We start from the raw sequence: 26,520 nt of genomic DNA, 5'->3' as shown, positions 1-26,520 counted from the left end.
GATAGAGGTGTTTATAGAAGACTGTCCAAGCCTCAGACTAATGTCCAAGTATTGGATTAAACAGATATTAAGTATAGGAAACACATACATGTATAAGACACACAATTACTGAATCCATTAGGACATAAGGCTCTAGAAAGACCTGACAGAACCCCAGTGTGCTATCAGATATTCAAAGAGAAACCCAACAGAAATTGACAACTGAAACAGAACAAATCAGAGACAAAAGCAAAAGCAAACAAACAAACAAATAATACCTTACAGATACAAACATCAATCCAGGGAGATTTTGTAAGCTAGGATCAAATACAGAAAAGAGCCAGAGTACCACCAGAGAGAATGGAGATTCTCAGAGCGAAATTAGACAACTGTACTAAGAACTAAGATAAAGACAAAAGCCTAGTATTAAATACCAAGGCAGTGCGTCATCTGGAGAATAGAGCAAGGAGTCTGAGCAGATCGATAGTGTTCCTTATAAGTATGTTAAGATAAAATAAACTTAAAAAGGCTGGAAGAAAGGGGAACAGAAGAGCATAATGTGGTTGGAAATATGCAAATAAAAGGAAAGGAATAGAAATGTATAAAAGATAGTGATGAAAGGAAAATATGAGAGATATTTTGTCCATACTACCAAAAACTTAGCTAGATATAGAAGTATATAAAAAGGAAAAAAAAATAAAAGAATAAAAAATATCATTAAAATTATGCTATAAAACTTGTAGATCCCTTAGGGCTAAGATCATATTTAATAAAGAAAAAAAAAAAAAGAGTGAGAGAGAAAAAAAAAAAATCCAGAACTGATCCCAGAATGGACCAGTTCAATAGGAATTGATACTATTTCTGTTTCCTTAGTGTCTCAGCTGTAAGTGTCCTTCTCCTTGCCCTGGGTTTTTTTTTGCATTATTCTGTGACCAGCAGAGGTTCCTTTATTGTTCATCTGTAAGCATTGGTGTGTGGGGAGGGAGAGGGTACAATAGTGGCTCCTTCTCCTGGGAGTGAGTGAGCAGTGGCTCACTGTTGTTTCAGTCAGGCTTGGAGGTGCCTGTTGCAGAGGGACGCTGGTGGTTCAGGCGTAAACAGAAAGTCTTAGAGTTGGGCCTCTCTCGGGTTTTTATTGTTGTTGCTGTTGTATTTTTTTTTTTTCTCTAGGCAACCTCCCTGTTGCTGGCTTTGCAAGGGGTTTTAATCTAGCCCCGCCTGAGCGCCTGAGGGTGTTTGTTATCCCTGAGTGCCTTAGGTGTCCCGCAGGACATCTCTCCACTGCCTGTTCCAGAGGTGCCAAAAGAGAGAGAGAGGCTATGCCCGCGGCTCCTCCCCTCCGCCCGTGAGCCTGCAGCCTCCAGCCACCATCATGGCCTGGCAGCTCTCAGGGACGGGCACTCCTCTCCACGGACCTCCTCCCTCCTGTCCTCTTGGTCCATCACCCTACCGGCAACAATGTTTCTCACCCTGAACCAGCTCTCCCGTTCCCACGCTCCCGCTCCTGGACCCTCCATTCAGCCACCGATCGACGTCTCGGTCTGGGAACGCTGAGCTGCGCTGCGGACCCTCTGTATGTTTCTCACTCCCTCCTGTCTGCCACAGCTCTGCTGCTTCACCCTCTTTGAGCCTTCGTTGATGCCTCCCTACCGGCTATGTCGGGCTCCCCGCGGTCCTTTCTGATGTCCGAGGTCATCTGCTAGTGTTCAGCTGGTTCTCTGTGGGAATTACTGCATCCTTCTGTGCATTCCCAATGCATCTGTGGAGAGGGATGCACTCCACGTCCCTCTGCTTTGCCGCCATCTTTTTTCCCCCATGTTTCTTTGTTGGATTATGGTTTTCTCTGGGTATATACCCAGTAGTGGGATTGCTGGATCATACGGTAGTTCAATTTTTAGTTTTTTAAGGAAACGCCATACTGTTTTCCATAATGGCTCTACCAACTTACTTTCCCACCAACAGTGCAGGAGGGTTCCCCTTTCTCTGCACCCTCTCCAGTATTTCGTCATTTCTACTTTTGACCTTGAAATTTGTATACTATAACTTTAATAGAACAACTTGAATCCAAACATGTAAGAAAAAGAAAGTTCAAGAAACATTAATTTTTACAGGTTTCTGGACTTTTTGCTTAGTAATTATGGTTCAGCTTGAAGGCCATAAATATTGCAATAGTATCATTGGAATTATTTTTTTTCCCCACTAGTGGTGTTCTGACTGGTTCAGCAATTGCAGCTTCTGTATAAAGCTCAAAACCAGGATGATTAACATATTTTTCTAAGATGTTATATCTTGTCTCTACAAACCTCAAGTAAAATTAAATATTTTTAAATCACAACTATTCATCCACATGTATAGTAACTGCTAAAAAAGCAGCATAGTGTTGTAAGGGAATTTTTTTTCTTTTTTATTTACCAAATGAGGAGTTTCAGGCCCAGAATTCTTACACACACATCTAATTATGGTAAAAGAGCCTTCAAGTTCTACTCTATTCCATCAAGTATCATTTCCAGTCCTTCTGCTTCCAGTGGGGCTCTTTCCAGTTCCCTTTGCTAGTATCAATATTTCATATATATTATATATATTACATAATGGAATAATTGATTTTTCTGATGTGAGGTGTTACAACCTAAGATGATCCTTAAATGGTAGAAAATTGTCATAGAATATTTTATATTGCATTTACATAAAAGGAAAATTTAAATAAGTGCAGAAATATAAGAAAAAGTAAATATTGTGGAAAGATTACCTGGTGGGTGGGCAATTGGTACAGATAGCATTATAACACCATGCCCTTCTATTACAAAGAAAGGGGGATTGTGATTAAATATATCACCTGGAGGCCTTAGAAAGCACTGGAAGTAAAAAAGGAATAAAGAAAAATGTTTCACACAAGTAATAAAAATTTCAATAAACCAGAGAAACTGTCTTTTTAATATAGGTGACCTTTTCCACCAAGGAAGATCACCATATAATGTGGCAAGTACTCCCTGAAATGCCATATCCCATCTTTCAGAGGAGGCATTTGAATACAGCAACAGCTGCATAGGGGATTGATGAGACTGCTGGGGAATAATGGCTAGCATAGCCTATCCTAGTCTAGGCCCAGCTGCTAATGGGGAGTGGCAAGCATACAGTTCCAATCCCAACAATCTGCTGACTTCAGGAGCTTCATTGTTCGTCACATGTTTTTTTATCTTACACCTGAGCTTGGTAAAAATAAACTGAATTAAATTATTGTAAGGTATTCATGGCAATAATGGTTGTCTTCATATCACAAAAGGAAACTCTGATACTGCTCTGCTATAATTGCTAACCTCAAATGAGGAAAGATTGGCAGAGAGATGGCTCTGGCTTCTCCAGGAGAAGCTTTGCAAGAAAAATATCTTCATGGTTAAGCCTACTGGGCACTTTTAAAACATTTAGCACACAAACTCTTCAGGATTTGTTTTATGATTTTTAATATCTCCCTGTCTGTGTTTCACTTCACTGCTAACCATGGAGCTATTAATTTTTATTACATAGCCTACATCATCAAAGTAAGAGGAATCACAGCTTCCTGAGAAATTTGGGACAATCATCTTATTTGAAGGAAAAGCTGTCTAAACTTAGATTGTTTCATTTTCATTTTGTTTAGTTGTATAATTGTTTTGATCATTTTAACAATATGAGTAGCCCTACCAGTTTTCTTGAGCAGCTTCAGTGAAAGTCCTTTTAACAGACTAAACCTGATTTATTTATTTAATCTGCAAGCCATTTTTTAGAAGTTACCTTCCATTTGAAGATAAGTGCAAATTTCCATTACTCTGGGAGACATATCAGAAAAGATATTGCCATGATTTATGTCATTGAGTGTTCTATGTTTTCCTCTAAGAGTTTTATAATGTCCAGTCTCACAGTTGTCTTTAATCTATTTTGAGTTTATGTGTGTGCATGGTGTTAAAGAATGTTCTAATTTCATTGTTTTACATGAAATTGTCCAGTTTTCCCAGCACCACTATTAAAGAGACTGTTTTTTCTCCATTGTATAGTATTGCCTCCTTTGCTGTAGATTAACTGGCCAGAGGTGCTTGATTTTGTTTCTAGGCTTTCTATCCTGTTCCATTGGTCTATATTTCTGTTTTTGTGTCAGTACCATACTAGTCTGATGACTGTAGCTTTGTAGCATAGTCTGAAGTCAGGGATCCTGATTCCTCCAGTTCATTTTTCTTTCTCAAGTTTGCTTTGGCTATTTGGGGTCTTTTGTGTCTCCATACAAATTTGAAGTTTTTTTGTTCTGGTTGTGTGAAAAATGTCATTGGTAATTTGATAGGTATTGCATTGAATCTGTAGGTTGCTATGGGTAGTATAGTCATTTTGACAATATTGATTCTTCCAATCCAAGAACATGTTATATCTTTCCATTTGTGTCATCTTCAATTTCTTTCATCAGTGTCTTACAGTTTTCAGAGTATAAGTGTTTTGCCTCCTTAGGTAGGTTAACTCCTAGGTATTTTATTCTTTTGGTGTGATGGTAAATGGAGTTGCTTCCTTAATTACTTTTTCCAGTCTTTCATTGTTTGTGTATAGAAATGCAACAGATTTCTGTGCATTAATTTTTTATACTGCAACTTTACTGACTTCGCTGATGAGATCTAATAGTTTTCTGGTAACATCCTAAAGAATTTCTATGTACAGAATCACATCATCTGCAAACAGTGACAGTTTTACTTATTTCCCAATTTGGATTCTTTTTACTTCTTTATTTTTCTTCTCTGATTGCCATGACTAGGACTTCCAAAACTATCTCAAGTAAAAGTGGTGAGAGTGGATATCCTTATCTTGTTCCTGTTTAAAGAGTTGTTGTTTTTTTTTTTTTAACTTTTACCATTGTGTATGATGTTAGCTGTAGATTTGTCATATATGGCGTTTACGATGTTAAGGTATGTTCCCTCTATGCCCACTTTCCGGAGAGATTTTTTTTTTTATCATAAATGGGTGTTGAATTTGTCAAAAGCTTTTTCTTCATCTATTGAGATGATCATATGGATTTTATTCTTCAGTTTGTTGATGTGGTTTCTGGATACTGAAATAGCCTTGCATCTCTGGGATAAATCCCACTTGATCATGTTGTATGATCCTTTTAATGTCTTGTTGGATTCAGATTGCTAGTACTTTGCTGAGGATTTTTGTGTCTATGTTCATTGGTGATATTGGCCTGTAATTTTCTTTTTTTGTGGTATCTTTGTCTGGCTTTGGTACCAGGGTGATGGTGGCCTCACAGATTGAATTTGGGAGTTTTCCTTCCTCTGCAATATTTTGGAACAATTTCAGAGGATAGGTGTTACCTATTCTCTAAATGTTTGATACAATTCACCTGTGAAGCCATCTGTTCCTAGACTTTTTTTGTTGGAAGATTTTTAAGCCCAGCTTCAATTTCATTACTTATGATTGGTCTGTTCATATTTTGTATTTCTTCCTGGTTCAGTTTTGGGAGATTGTACCTTTCAAAGAATTTGTCCATTTCTTTCAGGTTGTCCATCTTATTGTCATACAGTTGTTTGTAGTAGTCTCTTATTGTCCTTTGTATTTCTGTGGTGTCAGTTGTAACTTCTACTTTTTCATTTCTAATTTTATTGATTTGAGTCCTCTGCCATGTTTTCTTGATAAGTCTGGCTAAACATTTATCAATATTCTTTATCTTTTCAAAAACCAGCTTTTAGTTTCATTGATCTTTGCTATTGTTTTCTTTGTCTCTATTTTATTTCTGCCCTCATTTTTATGATTTCTTTCCTTCCACTAACTTTAGATTTTGTTTGTTTTTTCTCTAGTTGCTTTAAGTATAAGGTTAGGTTGTTTATTTTTGGGACCCAATTAAACTCAAAAGCTTTTGCACAGCAAAGGAAACTATAAACAAAAATAAAAGACAACCCAAAGAATGGGAGAAAATGTTTGCAAGTGATGTAACCAACAAGGGATTATTCTCCAAAATTTACAAACAGCTCATGGGATTAATATCATTAGAATAAATGACCCAAACAAAAAATGGGCACAAGATCAAAATAGACATTTCTCCAAAGAAGAGGCACATGAAAAGATGTTCAGTATCACTAATTATTAGAGAAATGCCAAACCAAACTACAATGAGATATCACCTCATAGCAGTCAAAATGGCCATCATCAAGAAATCCACAAACCATAAATGCTGGTGAGAGTGTGGAGAAAAGGGAACCCTCTTGCACTGTTGGTGGGAATGTAAATTTGTACAGTTGCTATGGAGAAAAGTAGTGCGGTTCTTTAAAAAAACTAAAATTCAAGCTACCATGTGATCCTGCAATCCACTCCTGGGCATATATCCAGAGAAAAACATGGTCCAACAGGATACATGCACTCCAGTGTTCATGCAGCCCTGCTTACAATAGTTAAGACATAGAAGTAACCTAAATGTTCATTGACTGATGAGCAGGTAAAGAAGTTGTGGTACCTATATACAATGGAATATTACTCAGTCATTAAAAAGAATTAAATAATGCCATCTGCAACAACATGGATGGACCTAGAGATTGTCATACTGAGTGAAGTCAGACAGTGAAAGAGAAATATCACATGATATCTCTTACATGCAGAATATTCAAAAAAATGATACAAATAACCTTATTTACAAAACAGAAACAGACTCACAGACTTAGAGAACAAACATATGGTTACCAGGGGATAAGAGTGAGGGGAGGAATCAGGAGTTTGGAATTGACATGTACACACTGCTATATTTAAAATGGATAGCAAACAAGGACCTGCTGTATAGCACAGGAGACTCCATAACATGTAACAACATAAAAGAGAAAAGAGTTTGAAAAAGAAAAAAACATCTATATTGTACCTTGGATTTTGCTAAATGCCTAAACTCTTGAGTGCAAGCATATGTTCCACATTCCAAAGCAAACAAACCAACAAAAGTCCAGTAACACTAATTTAGGAAAACTGACCTTTGTGTTAACAGGTCATATTAGCAAAAGTCTTAAGAAACTTTGAAAACAAATGTTCCTAGGTTGTATGAGCATGTACTTCTGCCTTTGCTACCATTTGTAGTTCATGTAACTATCACAAAGATCACTTGTGTTAATTGTGGAAAGAAAACACATATAAGCAAAAGGGGGAAAATAAATACTGCCCCCCTCCAAAAAAGAAAGTTCACAGATGTCATCTCAAACTCCAGGCAAGCACTGGCAAGACTGTTCCACCTTCAGCTGCAGTCACTGACACATGGGAAATTCATTCTTGACAAAACAGAGACTGGGCTTACAGAATGTTCCAACCTAGTGTGCTCTCTCTGTCCTGTTCTCTTTATCCAATTCTCCTTTTCTTTAGGTGAGTGAAAAACAAGTCTGTGATTTAAACAGAGGTTCAACTAGAGAAGCAATGTTAGTCTCTTTTAGTAGGTCCGTCTAAATTTTAGGATCAATTATGTTGGAGCCTCCTTCCCTTGTCATCGTAAGGAAGAGTTAAGCATCCCTCTACTCTTCTCTGTGGTGGGGAGAAGGAAAAGCACTCCACACCTTGGCTTCAAAAACACCAATTCCTGCTACATTCCCATGCCAACTTCTTAGTCCCTGAAATTTTCTTTTCTTAGAGTAGCAAAGGGGTGGGGAATGGGGAAATGTGAGGGTAGGTGTCAACAAAACCATTTTTGTTGTCCCTTTGTCTGGGGCTCTCTTTATTCCTTACAACCTATAGCTCCTCTACACAAACTTTCCATTTTGTTTTTTTCTCCCTCTAGTAAGTCTTCCATTTTTCTTCTTCCCTACCTCTTCCAGGCCTACTCAAATTCTTCACAAACCATCCAGCGTACAGTGATTTCAGTGGCCTCTGCTTTGCTCTGCAACTTATGATCCATAAGAGAAGTTTATGGACCTTACCATTTAGCTGTTTTAAGTCACCAATCAAATAGCAAGGTAGCTGAACAGAAAGCATAGTGTGTCCATTGTAACGCTTATTGTGCTCAGCCTCAATCTTTGTAGGCGGCAGATGCTCATTAAGTATTTAATCTTGATGATGATGATAATAGCATCCCATAAACAGTCTGGTAACCACAGAGTTCAAGATACTGCAATTCTAGAAGCCAGGATATTACTTCCAAATTTATTTGCACCATAGTGTGGCTTATAGCATGACATGACAAAATTTTGCCACAGTGGATAAGAGCATAAATTCTGGAATCAAATTACCAAGATCCAAATTCTGGCTTGCATTAATTCTTAGTCACAGGCTCTTGGGGAGTTGCTTAGCCTTACTGTGCTTCCATTTTCTTATGTTTAAAATCCTACTTCATGTTAGTAGGATTCAATGAGCTATTACATGAAAAACATTCACTGTAATTTTTTTTTTTTTTTTGGTCAGTGTCTGAAAAGAAGATCAGAGGAAATTTTCAACTCTTTTAGATCACATTTTGGCCCTGCTTAGATTTTTTTCTATTCACCATGACATACAAACCCTACATATTGTGACCTCTGTGCACTTCCCCAAACCCAATCACACCACTCTACCCTTACTTATTATATTCAATCATATAAGCCCACACATGCCCAGTGTAATTTTCTTGTCTGCAAGTATTTGCACATGTTATTTCCTCTGCCTGGAATGTGCTGCCCCAATACTTTTCTTGGCTGTTTTCTTCTCATTATTTATGTCCCAGGCTAAATATCACCTCCACTGAGACACCTTGACTAACTATTCTCTGGAAAATATTCTGTGCATTGCCAATAATTCTATCCCATTATTCTGCCTTTTTTTCTTTGGGAGCATTTAATTACTCTCTGAAATTATATTATTACTTTATGTGTTTCTTTTCTGTCTTTCTCCAGTACAGTGTAAGCTTTGTTGTTGCAGGAATTTTGTGAGTATTGTTCACTTCTGTACCTGGTCCCCAGCATAGTGACTTGGTTTTGTAGGTATTCAATATTTGTAGAATGATTCTACTGGAAACTGGCCATGGGAATATAGCTGGAGTTACAATAAATAGAAGAGCAGAGTGGTAGAAAAATAAAAAGGACATTTCCAAACACTGTGATCAGTGCCATGACAGTGGCCAGCACAGGGCATTGTGGCATCATTTATAAGTAATACCCAGCCCCTATTCATGCTTCTTGGCTTCCTGAGGGAGGGTGCCTTCATATGAGATCTGAGTGACAAGTAAGAATTACCTCAGTTAGTGAGAGAAGGTTGGGTGTTTTGGGAACAGGAGTCTCAGATAGAAGGACTAACAAAGCCCTAAGGCAGAAGTAATAATGGTACTTTTGTGGTGTCACCAGTAGTTAATGTGGTTGAGATCAGAGTATGAGGAAGGAAGGAGTGAATGAAGAGCACAATCAGAAGAAGTTAATGAGCTTAAATGCCTAATTTACTTAAATTCATATAAAGTAAAATATGTTTGGAATCTATCAGTTGAATAATAATAATAACAACAATAATAATAAGGCTAATTTCTTGAGTGCCTACTCTGAGTAAAGAAATGTAAATAACAGGTTTTCTCTCTCCTGCTATTCTGGAGAGATATTAGTTGAGTAGGGAGAAAACCAGAACATATTAAGTTAAATGATAGCTAGTCCTTTTAAGGCACAGGATTATAATGGCTCTAGGGTAAAGGGTTTAGACTGCTTTGTACAAGAGTCATTTGAAGTCTCCAAGTCCCTGTGTTTTTCATCCAAGAAGCTCTGGTATACTGGGGGATAAGGTTGCCATGGCAGCCAGTATTTGCTATGAAGGGAAAAAAGAGAAGGTTAGTGCTAAATATTTTGCCAACAGCAATATTTGGCTGGGTCATTGAATTTTTCTCCTAGTGATTTTATTTGTAAAATATCTTGTTAAAATTAAAAATCAATAAACAGCATATGAAATATACATGCTGGACTATGTATGTATGTATGAGTATATATATGTGTGCATGTCTAAGGATATCATCATATATTTGCACTAATAAATGTTGTATTTGATGTATATTAAATGAATGGTTCTCCCTAACCATAATGGAATTAGTTATGAAAAGCTAAGTTTTCCAAATGGCCACAAATTTTACTTTCTAAGCTCCAAAAAAATCTCAATAGTTAATTTATTACATTAATAAATTTATATTAGGTAAAAATAGAGAAAATTTATGTATTATACTTATATATAACAATTACAAAGTTATTACTTATCTATTAATTATATATAATGTTATTACTTACTGTATAACTATATAATGTCTGTATCTCCTGTAGAATATAAACCATGAAGGCAATGAGCATTGCATTCCCAACAACACCTCAGTGTTTTGTACATGAACCATGATCAATAAACATCTTTACTATCTCTTTGAATGTGTAGGTGAATAAATGGATAGAGAGGTGACCAAGAAGGAACCAACCAATTACTATAGCAATTAATTAGAGAGCTCAGAAGCTAGAATATCACTTGAATTGCTGAAGGTTTTAACTCCTTTCCATTAAAATTTATTTTGAGTGTTTCAAATGCCTATACTCTCTGTATAGAACATATGCATGCAGAATCTCTGAACAGAAACAAAAGAGGGCATGGTCATGACACTTCTTTGAACGGAGTCTAGGAATCATATTGACAGATGAGTCTGGCAAGATCTAAAGTAAAGACAAGCTTCAAGCTATGCATCTTTTTGGATTACATTTGGAAAATATATACCATGAAAAGAAGGACAAAGCTGAACAAAATAAGTTCAAGTTTTATTCAATAAGAACAAAATCCTAGGATCTAGAAAAGGCAAAAATGAACTAATGTTCTTTACTCTCTGGCTCTACACACAGGAAGCTGGACTTTTTTTTTTTTTTTTTTTTTTGTAAGCCTGCACTTATTGGAACTACTATAAATTTAGTTTTCAATCTTAGCAGAGGCATCTATGCCCTTTTTAATTATTTTATTTTTTATTAGCTAGTGCCTTTTCCTATCCCTCAATTAGTTCTTCAAAATCTTCACTGGTCTTTTCAGGTCTTTGACCCTATCCTCATTTTCAGCAGATTTTCTTACTCTCTTACTTTACCTCAAAGAGGAAATAAAAGCATGGGAAAGACTGTGACATCCAGGACTGACATCTAGAAGCTCATCTGTATCATTAGCTATCATATTTTACTCTCCCCAGTCTCAGATGAAAAGAGGTTACTGATTCTGTAGAGTCCTAGTACCTGCATCTGGGCTCTGAGTTTTCTTTAATATCTACTTCAAGTCTGTACCATTAGTTGTTCCGGCTCTGTCCCATAGTTTCAGCTTTCCTTTCTAACAGTCTCTTTTGTCCCAGAAAAATATACAAGCCACCTATTATTAAGAGACCAAGAATTTCATTCTTACATCTATTTTTTCCATTCACCATCAAATGTAGATTACTCAGATAATTATTTATATAAGGTCAACAAAAGAAAAAATGGGGCTGAGGCAGGTAATTGATTCAGAGAAGAATGCATAATCTCAAAACAAGACACATTATAGATTTATGTGCTGATTTCTCTTAATCAATCACTTCTGATTTGCACATCAATATTCACAATCTGAATTCTGCTCTCTTTTCTACCCATTCTCATAAAACCATTTTCAAATGCATAAAGTTCATCTCTGTTGTCAAATCTAGTATGAAGGTGAGTCAAAAATCATCTGCACTCTGGTTGTAGAATTTATTTTAATTAGCTTTTAGAAAAGACAAATACATCATTCTTTGACATAATCCTCTTCCTTTTCAATACACTTTGTCTGTCTGTCAACAAGCTTTCATATTCCCTCATTAAAAAATGTTTTAGGCTGAGCTGCAAGCTATGAATGCACCACTGTCTTCACTTCTTCATCAGTAGTGAATCTGGCTCCTTCTTGGTGGCTAACACTTGTACTACCTTCCTTAAACTTCTCTATCTATCCACACTACTTCACAACAAAACACTTTCTCCATACTGCCCACAAAGTTTTCAATAAATGATGGCACCAGGTACACCCTCAGACCAAAAAGTAATGAATCATTGCATGCTGCTTTTCCTTTCCGCAAATCACAAATGGGGTATCCATTTTTGCTCACACCACAGTTAGAAATGAACTGATGTAATACATTCACAGCTGCACAGCAGTGACTGGGGCGAGAGTAGCCTTGAACGGAAAGCAGTGATAAGACAGTGTGGCCAACAGAAGTTTTAATACAACCGGAGTGCAGATAATTTTTGACTCACCCTCATAGATGGTTACCATAATCTTCACCATCTGCAATATTTGACAAGTTGATTACTTCCTTCTTTAAACTCTTCTCCTTTCACTTGTTACACTCCTTTTCTAGATTTTTATAACTTCTTTATGCTTATTTTCTCTGAATATTCATTCTAAATGTCCCGAAAATCCTACTGTTCTCTCACTCATCTCAGAATTATGTACCCGTGGATTCTGTCTTTGACTTTGTTTTTATTCTGTTTTAACACTTTCTCCTTACATACTCTCATTCAAACACATAACATTAGTCATCATTAGAGTGCTTACAAGTCCCATATTAATGCTTTTAAACCTCATCTCTTGGATTAAGTCCAGCACCACGTGTACAACTGTCTACTGGGGAATCGTTCTGGAATGTCACACAAACACTTCAAAATTAATGTGATCAAATTAATTATTTTTTTCTCCCATGGAACATTTTGTTCCATCTTGGATAATGGCAGCAGTACACTTAGTAAGAATTCCGTTAAGAATCTTTGAAATCCTTTTAGATTCTTCTATCTTCCATATCCCTAAATAAAATTGCTAATCACGTCATCTCATTTCTGTCCCTTTATTATTTATGCTGACATCTTCCCTCTCTGTTTTCATGGCCATTGCCTTAATTCAGACTCTGTTAATTTATCCCCTAAATGATTTTCCCATCTTCAGATTTGACCCCCTCAAATCTATCCTTTACACTCTAGCCAGAAGCGCATTTCCATAATATCAAGGCAAATATTTAGTGCTCCAATTTATTTCTGTGATTTCCCCATCATCAGTAACATAGTGGGCAATACATAACAAGTGCTCAAAAATAGTGTTATTAGTCCTACATCTATTAGCTACACAATAAAGTCAGATTCCCATCTTTGGATAAGTAACTCTGTCTCTCAAACATCAATTTTCTCCTCCTTCATATAAGAAAAAAAATAGTAGTGTCTTCTTCAGAAAGTTCTTAAACAGATTACAGTAGATTATGCAGTAATATAGTCAGTAAATTTCTAGCACACAGAATGTACTTAATAAATGTGTACCTAGTAATAATTACTAATGGGACAGTCTGGCCCTTAAAAGAGTAGAGGACATCAGTTGGGCTAACAGAATTAAAAGAGTTTCTCATTTTTTCAAAGCAAAAGAATCCAACGTTGCAATGGCTTTTAGGGCTGTCTTCAAGCCACCAAGTCATTATGTATGTTTCTTTCACATGTCTGTCAATGACTACTTTCTGCAGGCACACACTTATTGCACATTCCTTTGTAAAATAACCCTTTCTGTCAAAGATTTTTCTATTTAGTCAAAAGGGAATTTGAATTTTAGAACTGCAATTGTTATTAGGCATTGTACACTCCAAATTCCTTCTTATGTAAACTAAATAAATGGAAACAGTTTGAGAATACTTAAATTTCCAAGATACTATAGTTCTTCAATACTGAGGTTGGCACTAAAACCCAAGACTCTCTCTTTACCACCATATCTGCCTTGTAATCTAGAACACAGAGACTCTGGAGCTGAAAAGCTGGTTCATGGGAGAAGTTGAGCTCACTGGAAATAAATGTTCAAAGATGAGACTTCCTAAGGCAATCAGGTTTGCATGGAAGTGGTGAAGGAATCTGGACATCTGGATCTGGGTTTTTAACTTTATTAAATCCAAATTTATATTTTTAAAACTTACAGTCTTTAATTTTCTTTTATACTAGAATGTACATTTGTAAGTTCCCATCCCTTTAGATTTGGCAGTATTATATGTAGATTCAAGTGGCTGCACAGATGACAGCTTTTAACTGTTATGGAAACTCCTCTATAGCCTTAGAAACTCCATCCATTTGTTCCTTTCCAATCTCAGTTGCCCAATCCCTCCCCCAGTTGACAAAATGACCTGCCTCTCAATGCTGACCACATAGCATACCAGTACAAGGAAGGTAATCTTGACAAGTCTATTAAGAAGTGGTAGCCTGAGACCGCATCTCCAAGTCAGTGACACCTGTTTTCTCTTCCAGATTCTGGTCATGTCAGAGCAACAGGGCCAACAACACTATCACTGCACTGACTTGTCAGCTCTCTGACAGTATCTGTGCTCCATCCTCTTGAGAAGCAGCTGAGAACATAGTCTGCATTAGTCAAAACAGCATGTCTTACTAAGCTACAAGAGGGAAACGTATCCTATTTAAGAGGATGGTTTCTGAAATATAATGTCCTGAATTCTAATCCCATCTGTGCTACTTGCTAGTTGAGTGACCTTAATTGAGTTACTTAACCTCTCTAATACTCTAAAACTTTAAGACTGCAACTTAAAATGGATTAATGGGATGTAAATAAGATAATAAACAGAACACTTCATGCTTATTACATATTAAGTGTACTATAATTTGGACTTCTTTGTTTGTGTAAGCATTTGGTATGTACAACTGGCTTATCTCCACTCAGAAATCATGCAGTCCTGGTGAGATGTTTGAGTCTCATCTTTATGATGATCACCAGAGAGTGCGATAAGGGGCTTTCTATGCTCAGAATTATTCTGATACAATTGAGTCCTTTATCAAATCTATTCTCAGAATGGTTGAATACTCCTTTGGGCTTATTTTATTGAGTGTCAGAAAAGCTTTTTGTTAAAATCAGGTCTTTTTTTTTTTTTTCCCCAAAAGCAACCAGTATGTTTAATCAATGCAGGGTGGAGATGCTCTTTCTTTTCAGTCTGTCGAAATCCTTAGATACTGTTTCAGTCCCCCTGTTGTTTTTCCCTCATCTTTCTTCTGCATAACCTTTTAAACTTCTTGTATTCCTCTTATTGTCATTAAGATAAAAAATTATTTTATTCTTTTACTTTTCCTTCTCATCTGTCTTGTCCTTTACCAGCCAACATTCTTCTAATCCATTAGGCTTTTCAAAAATAATTCCTAGGCTCTTCTTTATGAAATATTTGTTGATTGCCAAGACTGGGTATGATTACTCTCCCTTTTAAAATTCCTAAGCATTTGTTTTCATTGCTCAGTCTTTTATCACAATTAATACTTTTCTTGCTCTTTACCAAGGCTAAATTTCAGGAGCGCACAAAGTGTTTTCACCTCTGTGTCTCTTTCACCTAGAATAATCATAAGATTGACTTGAAAACTTGACTTCTATAATTTCCTAGAGCCTTCTGACAGCTAACTGATTAACTGACTGTTTAGAAATTCCATCCCTCCTCTCAATTAACAGAGTATTTGTCTTAGGGGTTCAATTTTTCTTAGTTTATTTACTTCCCATAATATGTAGCTATCAAAACAACATAAGTCTGCCCTTGAAATCAGATCTTGGTCTTTCACAGTGGTATCTAATTTGAGAAAATTCTCAGTTTCCTTAACCAATTGTGATTTGTCTAAGTGCAAGCAAGCCATTTTGAGTAGAGAGGTAGATCACAAAATCATGTGTCACAGACATTAGAGACATTAGTGTTGTAAAGAATATCAGATACCATTGCTTCTAAAGCAATGAGATGTGAGCATGGAGCATACAAACTTTTTATGGACACTTTCAGTGATGGTTTTATTCACATATAAGAGAATTCCAGGCCACAATATACAGCTCTCACTGGGTGAAAGTCAATCATATTAAGAGAACATATTTTCCCTAGATTTTCTATCTATTGTCCTAATTTTGGTCTTATAAAGACATTGAGAATAATACTCTCCTTTCTTTTTATAGGACAACACTTAATATTGGAAAGCATAGATGATGTCTTCCATTCATGGAAGACATGAGTATATTGTATTCAGAACATGGTGTTGTCTTATTTTCCAAAGACAATCTTCATCCTGTGGAATGTTAAGCTGAAAAAAAAAAAATGACTCAATGAGAAGAACAAGTAGATAGCTCCATTTTGCTTTGTTCTTATAATGTGTGACCAAAAAAAAAAATCTCTAGAACATAAATAGTTAATAGTAGCAACAACCATAAAACTTTGATTTTAAGATCACTACTTTTCTAACCACCAAGGATGCATAACTGCTTGACCACATCAGACAGTAAAGACCTTTTTCAATAATGATTATTACGCCCTTCGCTAGGAAAAAGGCAGATAGCTGGGTCACTGCATTTTAATTTCTTTGTTACATAAACAATCAAAAATATAGAAGGCTGAAATATACCCTTTGCTATGTCATTATTAGCATTGTCTGCTTCCTAGGAAATATCTTCCTTCAGTGACTTACTCCCGCCAAATACATTTTCTCTAACATGTAGTTTCTTGTGAACATTTGCAATGATTTTGTTCATCTCAAATGAACCAACACATTGTATTCATATATAGTAGATCCTCAATACATGTTTACTTAACTGGAAGAGTCCAGGTGAACATCAACAATGGTGAGTCCCCAAATATTTCTGCTTTTTTGGGTGTCTAAGGTGGGTAACTTAAATTGTCAGAGAAAGAAGAGGGGATCTGGATCAAAAAAACAATGCTCCAGGGAAGAAGAAACCAGTAGAACTTAGAAATGACTTTTACACATGAGTTTCATTTTAAAAGAGGTGAGTTAAGTTCATGTTCTGCAAAGCAACATGATTACCACACTAATTTGGATACCAGTATTCTTATCTATAAAATCAGGAGAGAGAACGAGGTATGTAAGGTTACTTCTACCTCCAGTTTTCAATGATTTCACAAACTCATTGCTATTTTTGCTTTTCTCTTTCCATGCTTGCCCACCCTCTCTTTCTGAAACAATCTTTTTTTATGTCCCATTTTCAGGATTATTACCAAAGTTCACCCAGTTGCTAACCACACCTCACCTTCTATACTCTACACTCCAGACATTTAAAACTGCTTGCATTTTCCTGAATGTATAATTTCCTCTGCCTACATACATTTTCCAGGAATGCAAGCAGATTTGCATTCCTTAAAGATTTTATCTCCAATGTCTTTTTTTTTTTTTTGCAGAAAAGTTGATTTTTTTTATTGTAGTGTAATTGCTTTACAATGTTGTGTTAGTTTCTGCTGCACAACAAAGTGAATAAGCTATATGTATACATATATCCCCTCCCTCTTGGACCTTCTCCCCACTCCCCAATCCCACCAATCTAGATCATCACAGAGCACCAAACTGAGCTCCCTGTGCTAAACAGATAAAGATGTGGTACACATATACAATGGAATATTACTCAGCCATAAAAAGGAAGGAAATTGAGTCATTTGCAGAGATGTGGATGCACCTAGAGTCTGTCATATACAGTGAAGTAAGTCAGAAAAATGTACAGATGAACTTCCAATGTCTTTGATGTAAAGTGTTATCTTTACCCCCACCCCATACATCTTCCCAGGTATCTTATAGGCCATATGCCTTTTTTCTTCATAAACAGCACCAATTAAGGGTAGAAATAATCATGTTAATTTCCTATTCTCAGAATTTAGCTACAGCAGAGATTTGTTACAAATGTGTTGAATGAATTAGATTGACAAAATAAAGTCACAGCATCGCAACATCACTAGTGTTCCCTTCTAATCTGCAGACTTGTATAAGATTGCTATGGGAAGATTTTCTACTAACCTTATTTCACTAAGTACATGCCATCTCCAAGGAAGCTGCAAAGTATTAGCACAAATAATTAAAGCAAAAGTTCACTGACCAAACTAATTTGTGATGCAGCCTTATTTAGTTTATAGTGTTTACTTGCTAGCTGATCTGAGAAATTTGAGTCCATTTATCTAGCGATCTTGAAAAGATTATTGCCTTATATTTAGGGGCACTCAGTCTACCCTTCATCAGTAAGCTTCCCTGAGCCTATATTTTCTTTTCAATGAGGACTTGAAATACCCATTAGGAATGCATAATGAATGCACCTGCAAATTAGCAGGGTGAATATTTTGCAATTATGAAAGTAATTAATATTTTGTTTTTGTCAGAAGAAAAAATTCTTACAAGATTCAGGCATTCAGTAACACGAGAAGAGTAATTCAAATCACCCAGTTCACAGACAATTTGAATACAATAAACTATCTTGGAAAAAGTCTTCATATTTTCTCAGACCAGTTGATATACAGCCTGTCCTCATAAGAAAGGAAATATTTACTGCCTCCATAGGTATTTTATAACATTAAAATTCTGTTTGTGCCTTTTGTAAATCTCCCCTGGAAAAATACAGGTGAGATTAAAAGGAACTCCAACATCCTGGGGAGGAATTGATAGATGGCCTGCCATATTTAAGACAACTGACTCTCTGCTAAGGTCAGCTCTCACATGCCAGAGGACAAAAGCAAAACCCAAGGTCCAGGGAGAGGAGGGAGTGTATTGGCATTAGTGGTCTTCAGCCCTGGTTTAAGGAGAAAGACTATTCTTTTATGTATGTGTGTATATGTATTTAATGTTTGCATGTATTTTTATTATTTACACAGGCATACTATATATATATATATATGTATATATATATATATATATGTACATAGTTTATATATTGCATAGTGTATATAGTATGGGAGGATACATATATCTGATTGAAGGTAAAAAAAAGGAGAGAAATTATTCCATGTCCTTGTGTCCTTGACTTATTCTTACAGGAGATTTTTGCTCCTTACTCTTGCTTGTCTAGTTGAGTTTGGACATTCACCTTCCTAAATGAGTTTGTCAGAATGATACTGGAATTAGCTCAGGATAGATTTTGGTATGAAGTAATTCCATATCATTAGTGAAATCATCTAAATCAGAATGGCAAACCCAAGTGCAGGTCTAAAGGCAGCCTAGCAATAAATTGCCTTCTGAGTACCTGAGCCTGCCAACCACCAGTCATTAGAAGTTCAAGGTTTCCATGGATACCTTGTCTTGGGTACAGGTGAAATTATAATTCTTCAGAAGCTCTTTTCACAAACCAAGTGGCTTGGAATTCAGTAGACATAACTCTAATTAGTTACCAGAGGGAAGCAGGTTTCTGTGAATGGCTTCCAAAGCCCACTTTAATTAAAGGACAAAAAGCCATGAGAAAGTGAAATTGTGGAAAGCAATAGAGTAAAATTTTAACTCAAACCTGATTTTATTGCTCCTTTTGACTGATTCCCTATTGCCTAAAGTAGAAATTCCCAGATATCTGGTTCTTTCGTGTAAGAAGTATATTTTTTATTGAGATTTGGATAGGGTTTTGTAGGCATTTTAGTGATAGACATGTATTATTTTTGCTTTCCCAGAGGGCCTTCTTCCATTTTTGGAAATAATAACCCAATCTCTTGGGACAGTTACCCTTCTCTATTTCTCAGCCCAATAGTTTTGATGTAAGTGACTATATTTTGGACTCTAAGGATAAACAAATAATCCATGCCTGGCTACTTAGAGATCTGCATTTCTCTATCCAAATTTTTGTTTGCAAGATTACATATGACCTAGACAAAGCTAATGAGATCCCCTTCCTTGGAATTTTGAGAGAAGTATTTGGAAATAGTCATGTTTCTTGTTTTTGTGAATATAAATTCCTATCTAAGTAAAAACGTCAATAGAAAGGTAAGAAAAACAGAAAAATTTTGATGATACTGTTAGCAGCTTTTAATCTAGTTATGCCTGAAGCCAACTGAATTGGGTTTTCCAGTTATAGGAGTTTATAAATCAATTTTTAATTTTTTACAGTTTTGTTGTTGTTTAAACTAGTATGTGGGGAGGTATATAAGAACTGAATGGGTTCTGACTAATACAGCTGTCAAGTTTTTATTCTAGCAAATATTATACAGTGATGTAAAGCACTACTGAGACTCTTTTCTGGTCTCTTGGGATTACCAATGACTACAGGAATTACTGTAGAAAGTTAGAAACAAAGAAGATAAATTTCAAATGGCCAGGTTCAATGGGAGCCTGATTTCCTGGTGCTAGATATTTATATTTTACTTCAAGTTTCAAGGACTAAATGGGAATTATTTGCCTCCAGAAATCTCTTTAAATAAGCTACAAAGTAAAAACAATGTTTTCTTGCCACATAAAAAACTAGTGAAGAGGATAGTATCTATTCTTTCCCCTCCCCATCTCATGTAATTTAGAGGGCCATTCTATCTAGGATTACTTGTAAAATATGTTTGTGTCTGTAAGAATGGGGTCCTGTTTCCTAGCTGGAGACTGAATGTTTTCTGATGCTATGCTGTTATTCTCACTATGGGGAATGAACCCTAGGGAAAGTGTAGAGGAACATAATGCATTGGGAGAAATCCAATATTGATTTCCAAGGTAGTCAAGATAAAACCCAGAACCAAGGCAGTCATGGCCAAAATCCCCAGGCTTTCTTGTGGCCTATATCTGATTTGGGAAGAAACTGCAGATTCTGCTTGGCCACTCAGAAACTGCTCCAGGGAGCCAAGTATCAGTCTCTGGAAGAACTGCAGAGTCACTGGATGAGAATGGGAAGGAAATGTAACTGATATCTCCAATGGCAGAATTCCTTCAGACCACTTGGACATTAAAAGACAAACCAATACAGCACAGATATTTCAGGTCAGTGTCAACAAACAGATTAGCCTATGGGGTAGTCACTAGTATCCATAGCCAGCAGAGAAGTCATAATGTCCCCAAAACAGAGCTTTTCATGGAAATAAAAGCAGATACTAATCCCTTCTCCATATCTTCCTCCCTTACTACCTACATACATTTATGCAACTTCTAGAGAGAGAGAGAAGATTGATGGAACAGGAAGAGAGAGAGAGAATGAGAGAATTGTGAATTAGCATTCCCTTCCTTTGGCATGAGTCTTGTTCTAGGTGTGAAACCTCAGCCCAAGCTCTTGAAGATAAGACTGTGAACCAGACTGTGGCAAACAAGATCACTTAGGTCTGGTTATATAGTTACCTGTAATAGGATAGCCTTAAACAAGAACTAACTAAAATGCCAAAGGAAAGGATTGATATTTTTTTGTAAGGGAAGGAGATATCATTAATTGACAATATTAAATTTCCTCCTTTCCCATGCCTGTTCACAATGAGTGGAGAATTAAAAAATAAAATAGATTTCAGTTATGTCTCTGAGTTGACTTCTCAAAACAATCTCCCATCCAAGTACAGACATTAAAAGAAGAAGGAAGGAAGAAAAATAGGAAGGAAAGGAAAGAAAAAAAAAAAGACTGAACCTGTTATTACCATCAGTTCATTTTTTAAAAAGTTAATTTTCAAAGCAAAACATCGAATATTCTCAACAATAACAACAACAACCAAAAGCAACTTGATTAAAACACAGGCAAAAGCTTTGAATAGTTATACTCAATGAGCACTTGGAAAAATACTGAACATCCCTGATCATTAGGAAAATGAAAATCAAAACCACAATGAGAAATCACCTCACACCTATTAGGATGGTTACTATCAAAAACGGAAATGAAAAAAGAAAATGTGTTGATGAGGATGTGGGAAAATTGGAATCCTTGTGTATTGTTGGTAGGAATTTCCAAAGTGGAACAGCCCCTATGGAAATATAACAGTTCCTCAAAAAGTTAAAAACACAATTACTACTTGATCTAGCAATCCCACACAAAATTGAAAGCAAGATATTGAAGAGATATTTGTATACCCATGGAAATAGCATTATTCACAATAACTAAGTAATGGAAGTAAATCAAGTGCCCAGTGATGGATGACTGGATAAGCAAGTTGTTGTATATGTACACAATGGAATATTATTCAGCCTTAAAAAGGAAGGAAATTCTGACACATGCTACAACATAGATGGATCTTAAGTTTATTATGCTAAATGAAATGTCAATCACAAAATGACAATTACTGTATGCTTCCACTTATATGAGGCACCCATTGTAGTCAAATTCACAGAGGCAGAGAGTGAGTGATAATTTCCAGGGTCTGAGCAAAGAGAAAAATGAGAAGTTGTTAAATGGGTATAGAGTGTTAGCTTTGCAAGTTGAAAAGAATTCTGGAGATTGGTTGAATAACAATAGTTAAATGTACTTAACACTACTGAACTGTGCATTTTAAAATGGTTAAGATGGTAAATTTTATGCTATGTGTATTTTCCTACAGTTCTTAAAAATATTAAAAAAAAGATTCTCCCCTATTTTACTAAATAATGGATTAATTAAAGATTTATTGTACTGTTTTTTTAAGTAAAACGAAACTACTAGTACCTCCAAACCCAGGATTATTTTGTAGTTTTATCTTTTATTAAAAATAAAAATTCACCATAATATTTATCACTATTCTCCTGTTAGATTCTATCCCCCATTGGATTATGGAAAATATGATTCTCTTGCTATCTCTCTTGCTGGTCCTTACTCTTTTACCCATACACTAAGATTTGGGAAATATCTAGACCACCTCTTACCATTAGTAGTACTGTCCTTAGACTTGAGTGACAAGGGCCTTTGCCCAGGTGGTCTTGGAACTTAAGAGCCATTTCTCTGGCTCTCTCCTGTGATATCCATCCACACAGAGTAAAGAGATCAAGAGTAGATACTACAATGGATTCCATACTTTCTAGAACTTGATATCTGGGACTTCAGAATTACCTGTCCAAAAGGCCTTAAATCTACTTCTTTGGCCAACTTTTCAATGGAAGTTTTTTTCTTTAACAGTGAGCATACCTCTATATGGGGAGGTGGTCAAATAATGATTATCTGTGAGGGATAGAGTGAGTGAGAAGGGAATGTGATAGAACTCAGTTGTGTAGATATAAGGGCTTTTGAGATGAAGGATAAATCAAGGGTAAAAAGAGAGGAGAGAGGTTGACCTTGAAACCTCTAGGGACCTTCATGTTTACTCTTGACCTGTACAAGCCATGATTATTTGAGGTAGGTCTGCCTATACACATTTTCTAAACACATTTATTCACTTTCATACTTTAAAATTCTACCTGCATCAAAACATCTATCACATCTGTGTGGCCTCCAGCCATACTCTCTCTGCTAAATTTCTCATTACTCCCTGAATATATCTAACTGAATTTCCCCAGTGTCAAATATAATGTCTAAAAATCAATTCAGCACACCCATTTCCCATGAATGCATATTGTTTCCCATTCCCTTGTGCTCTTTTATCTTATTAATAACAAACTAACTTCCTAGTGGTTTGCTGTAGATCCTTATATCTCTTTCCACATACACCAGAAAACCAGTCATAGGAGCTAGAGAGGGGAGGAAGAGTAGAGGCGAATGGTGGGGGACACTTGGGGATTGGAGGATTGGGGAAGAACACATTTACCCCACCCACTGGACCCTGGGGAGCCTGCTGGGGTCCCAGACCTAGTCCTACAATCTCCAAGCCCCCTCTAGCCAAACAGGTCCTGGGGACATGGGAGGGAGGAGGGGGAGGAAGAGTAGAGGCTAATAGGGAGAGACCCTAAGGGATCTGAGAATTGGGGCAGGGGGACATGGCAAGTGTTTCTCCTGACAACTAGGGCCCCAGTGAGCATGCTGAGATCCTGGACCTGATCCTCTGCACTCTGAGGCCAGAGACACTCCACCCCCACCTCTCCTCTCTGAGCTGTGCTGAGCCTAAGCTCTGCCCCACTCCACACCCTGGGCCTTTGCTGGCTGCATGGGTGCATTAGTCCTGAGTATAGGAACCCACCCCCATCTAAACTCCACCTAAGCCCTGTTCCCACCACTCCTCAAAGCCAAGGCCTCTTCTGGCTTTTTTTCTTTTCTTTTTCTATTTTTGGTTCTGTTTTATCTTCCAATTGTTTCATTTATGTTTTTATTTTTTCTAACATATCTGCTAGTTTTCTAATTTTATTTTATTTTGTATTCCTTGTTTTTGTTATGCTTTTTTTTTTTTTTTTCCTGTGCCATGCAGCTTGTGGGATCTTGGTTCACAGACCAGGGATTGGGCCTGTGCTCCTGTAGTGGGAGAACAATGGACTAGCCACTGGACTAGCAAAGAACCTCAGACCCCAGGTAATATTAATTGGAGTGAGGTCTCCAAGAGGTCCTCATCTCAGCATCAAGATCCTGCTCTACCCAACTACCTGCAAATTCCACTGCTAGAAGCCTCAGGCCAAACAAACAGTAAGACAGGAACACAGCCATCCATCAAAAACTGAGGTGACAAAAAAAAAGTTACAGATGAAGTAACAAGATAAAAAAAAAAAAATACAAGATGGGCAACCTATCTGAAAAAAAAAAGATTCAGAGTAATGATAGTAAAGATGATCTAAAATCTCAGAAATAGAATGGAGGCACAAATTGAATGTTTAAAAAAGATCTAGAAGAACTAAAGAACAAACAAACAGAGATGAACCATACAATAACTAAAATGAAAAACACACTAGAAGGAATGAATAGCAGACTAACAGAGGCAGAAGAATAAATAAGGGAGCTGGAAGATATAACAGTGGAAATAACTGCCAAGGAGCAAAGAAAAAAGAATGAAAAGAATTGAAGACAGTCTCAGAGACCTCTGGGACATCACTAAAATCACCAGTATTCAAATTCTAAGTGTCTCCAAAGAAGAAGAAAAAAATAAAGGGTCTGAGAAAATATTCAAAGAGATTATAGTTGAAAACTTCCCTAACACAAGAAAGTAAAGAGCCACCCAATTCCAGGAAGGTCAGAGAGTCCCATACAGGATAAACCCTAGGAGAAGCACACCAAGACACATATTAATCAAACTAACAAAAATTAAATACAAAGAAGAGGGCAGACAGCAGAAGCAAGAAGAACTACAAGCCTGCAGCTTGCAGAAGGAAAACCACAATCACAGAAAGATAGACAAAATGAAAATGCAGAGGTCTATGTCCCAGGTGAAGGAACAAGTTAAAACCCCAGAAAAACAACCAAATGAAGTGGAAATAGACAACTTTCCAGAAAAAGAATCCAGAATAATGACAGTGAATATCATACAGGACCTTGGAAAAAAGAATGGAAACACAGATAGAGAAGATTCAAGAAATGTTTAACAAAGACCTAGAAAAACTAAAGAACAACAACAACAACAACCAACAGAGATAACAATACAATAACTGTAATGAACAATGCACTAGGAAGAATCAATAGCAAAGTAACTGAGGCACAAGAACAGATAACTGACCTGGAAGACAGAATGATGGCAATCACTGCCACAGAACAGAGTAAAGAAAAATGAATGAAAAGAAATGAAGACAGCCTAAGAGACATCTGGGACAACATTAAATGAACCAACAATCAGATTATAGGGGTACCAGAAGGAGAAGAGAGAGAGAAAAGACCCAAGAAAATGTTTGAAGAGTTTATAGTTGAAAACTTCCCTAACATGACAAAGAAAATAGCCACTCAGGGTCAGGAAGTGCAGAGAGTGCCAGGCAAGATAACCCCAAGGAGAAACACACAGAGACACACAGTAATCAAAATGACAAAAATTAAAGACACAGAAAAATTATTGAAAGCAACAAAGGAAAAATGACAAATAACATACAAGGGAACTCCCACAAGAGTAATAGATGATTTCTCAGCAGAAACTCTGAAAGCCAAGGGCATGATATATTTAAAGTGATAAAAGGGAAGAAAAAACAACCAAGAATACTCTACCTAGCAAGGATATCTTTCAGATTCGATGCAGAAAATCAGAAGCTTTACAAACAAGAAAAAGCTATGAGAATTCAGCTTCACCAAACCAGCTTTACAACAAATGCTAAAGAAACTTCTCTAAGTGGAAAACACAAGAGAAGAAAAGGACCAATTAAAACAGTTAAGAAAATAGTAATAGGAAAATACCTATTGATAATTACCTTAAATGTGAATGGATTAACTGCTCAAACTAAAAGACACAGACTGGCTGAAATGATTTAAAAAAACAAGACCAGTATGCATGCTGTGTAGAAGAGACCAACTTCACACCTAGGGACACATACAGATTGAAAGTGAAGGGATGAGAAAAGGTATTCTGTGCAAATAGAAATCAAAAGAAAGCCGGAGTAGCAATACTCATACCAGATAAAATAGACTTTAAAATGAAGATTGTTACTAGAGGCAAGGAAGGACACTACATAATGATCAAAAGATCAATCCAATAAAAATATATACTAATTATAAATATATATGCATCTAACATAGGAGCACCTCAATACATAAGGCAAATGCTAACAGCTATAAAAGATGAAACTGACAATAAAACAATAATTGTGGGGGACTTTAACACCTCACTTACACCAATGGACAGGTCATCCAGACAGAAAATTAGTAAGGAAACACAAGCTTTAAATGACACAATAGACCAGAGAGATATAATTGATATTTATAGGACATTTACTCTGAAAACAACAGATTACACTTTCTTCTCAAGTGCACACAGAACATTCTAGAGGATAGAACACATCTTAGGTCACAAATCAAACCTCAGTAAATTTAAGAAAATTCAAACTGTATCAGTCATCTCTTCTGACCACAATACTATGAGATTAGAAATAAATTACAAAACAAACAAAG

The 26,520-nt window shown here is 36.4% G+C and overlaps 1 protein-coding gene across 1 annotated transcript in view; it reads right to left on the bottom strand.

The window, feature by feature from the left end:
* RIT2 (Ras like without CAAX 2) overlaps positions 1 to 26,520 on the bottom strand; it is a 601,483-nt gene that overhangs the window by 14,282 nt on the left and 560,681 nt on the right. The window contains 1 exon segment of the mRNA XM_057698203.1: positions 22,630 to 22,652. Coding sequence (XP_057554186.1) covers positions 22,630 to 22,652 — 23 coding nt within the window.

Source organism: Hippopotamus amphibius, chromosome 11 (genome assembly GCF_030028045.1).
Source record: "Hippopotamus amphibius kiboko isolate mHipAmp2 chromosome 11, mHipAmp2.hap2, whole genome shotgun sequence".
NCBI classification, from domain to species: domain Eukaryota; kingdom Metazoa; phylum Chordata; class Mammalia; order Artiodactyla; family Hippopotamidae; genus Hippopotamus; species Hippopotamus amphibius.
This window is presented reverse-complemented; position numbering and strand designations above follow the sequence as displayed.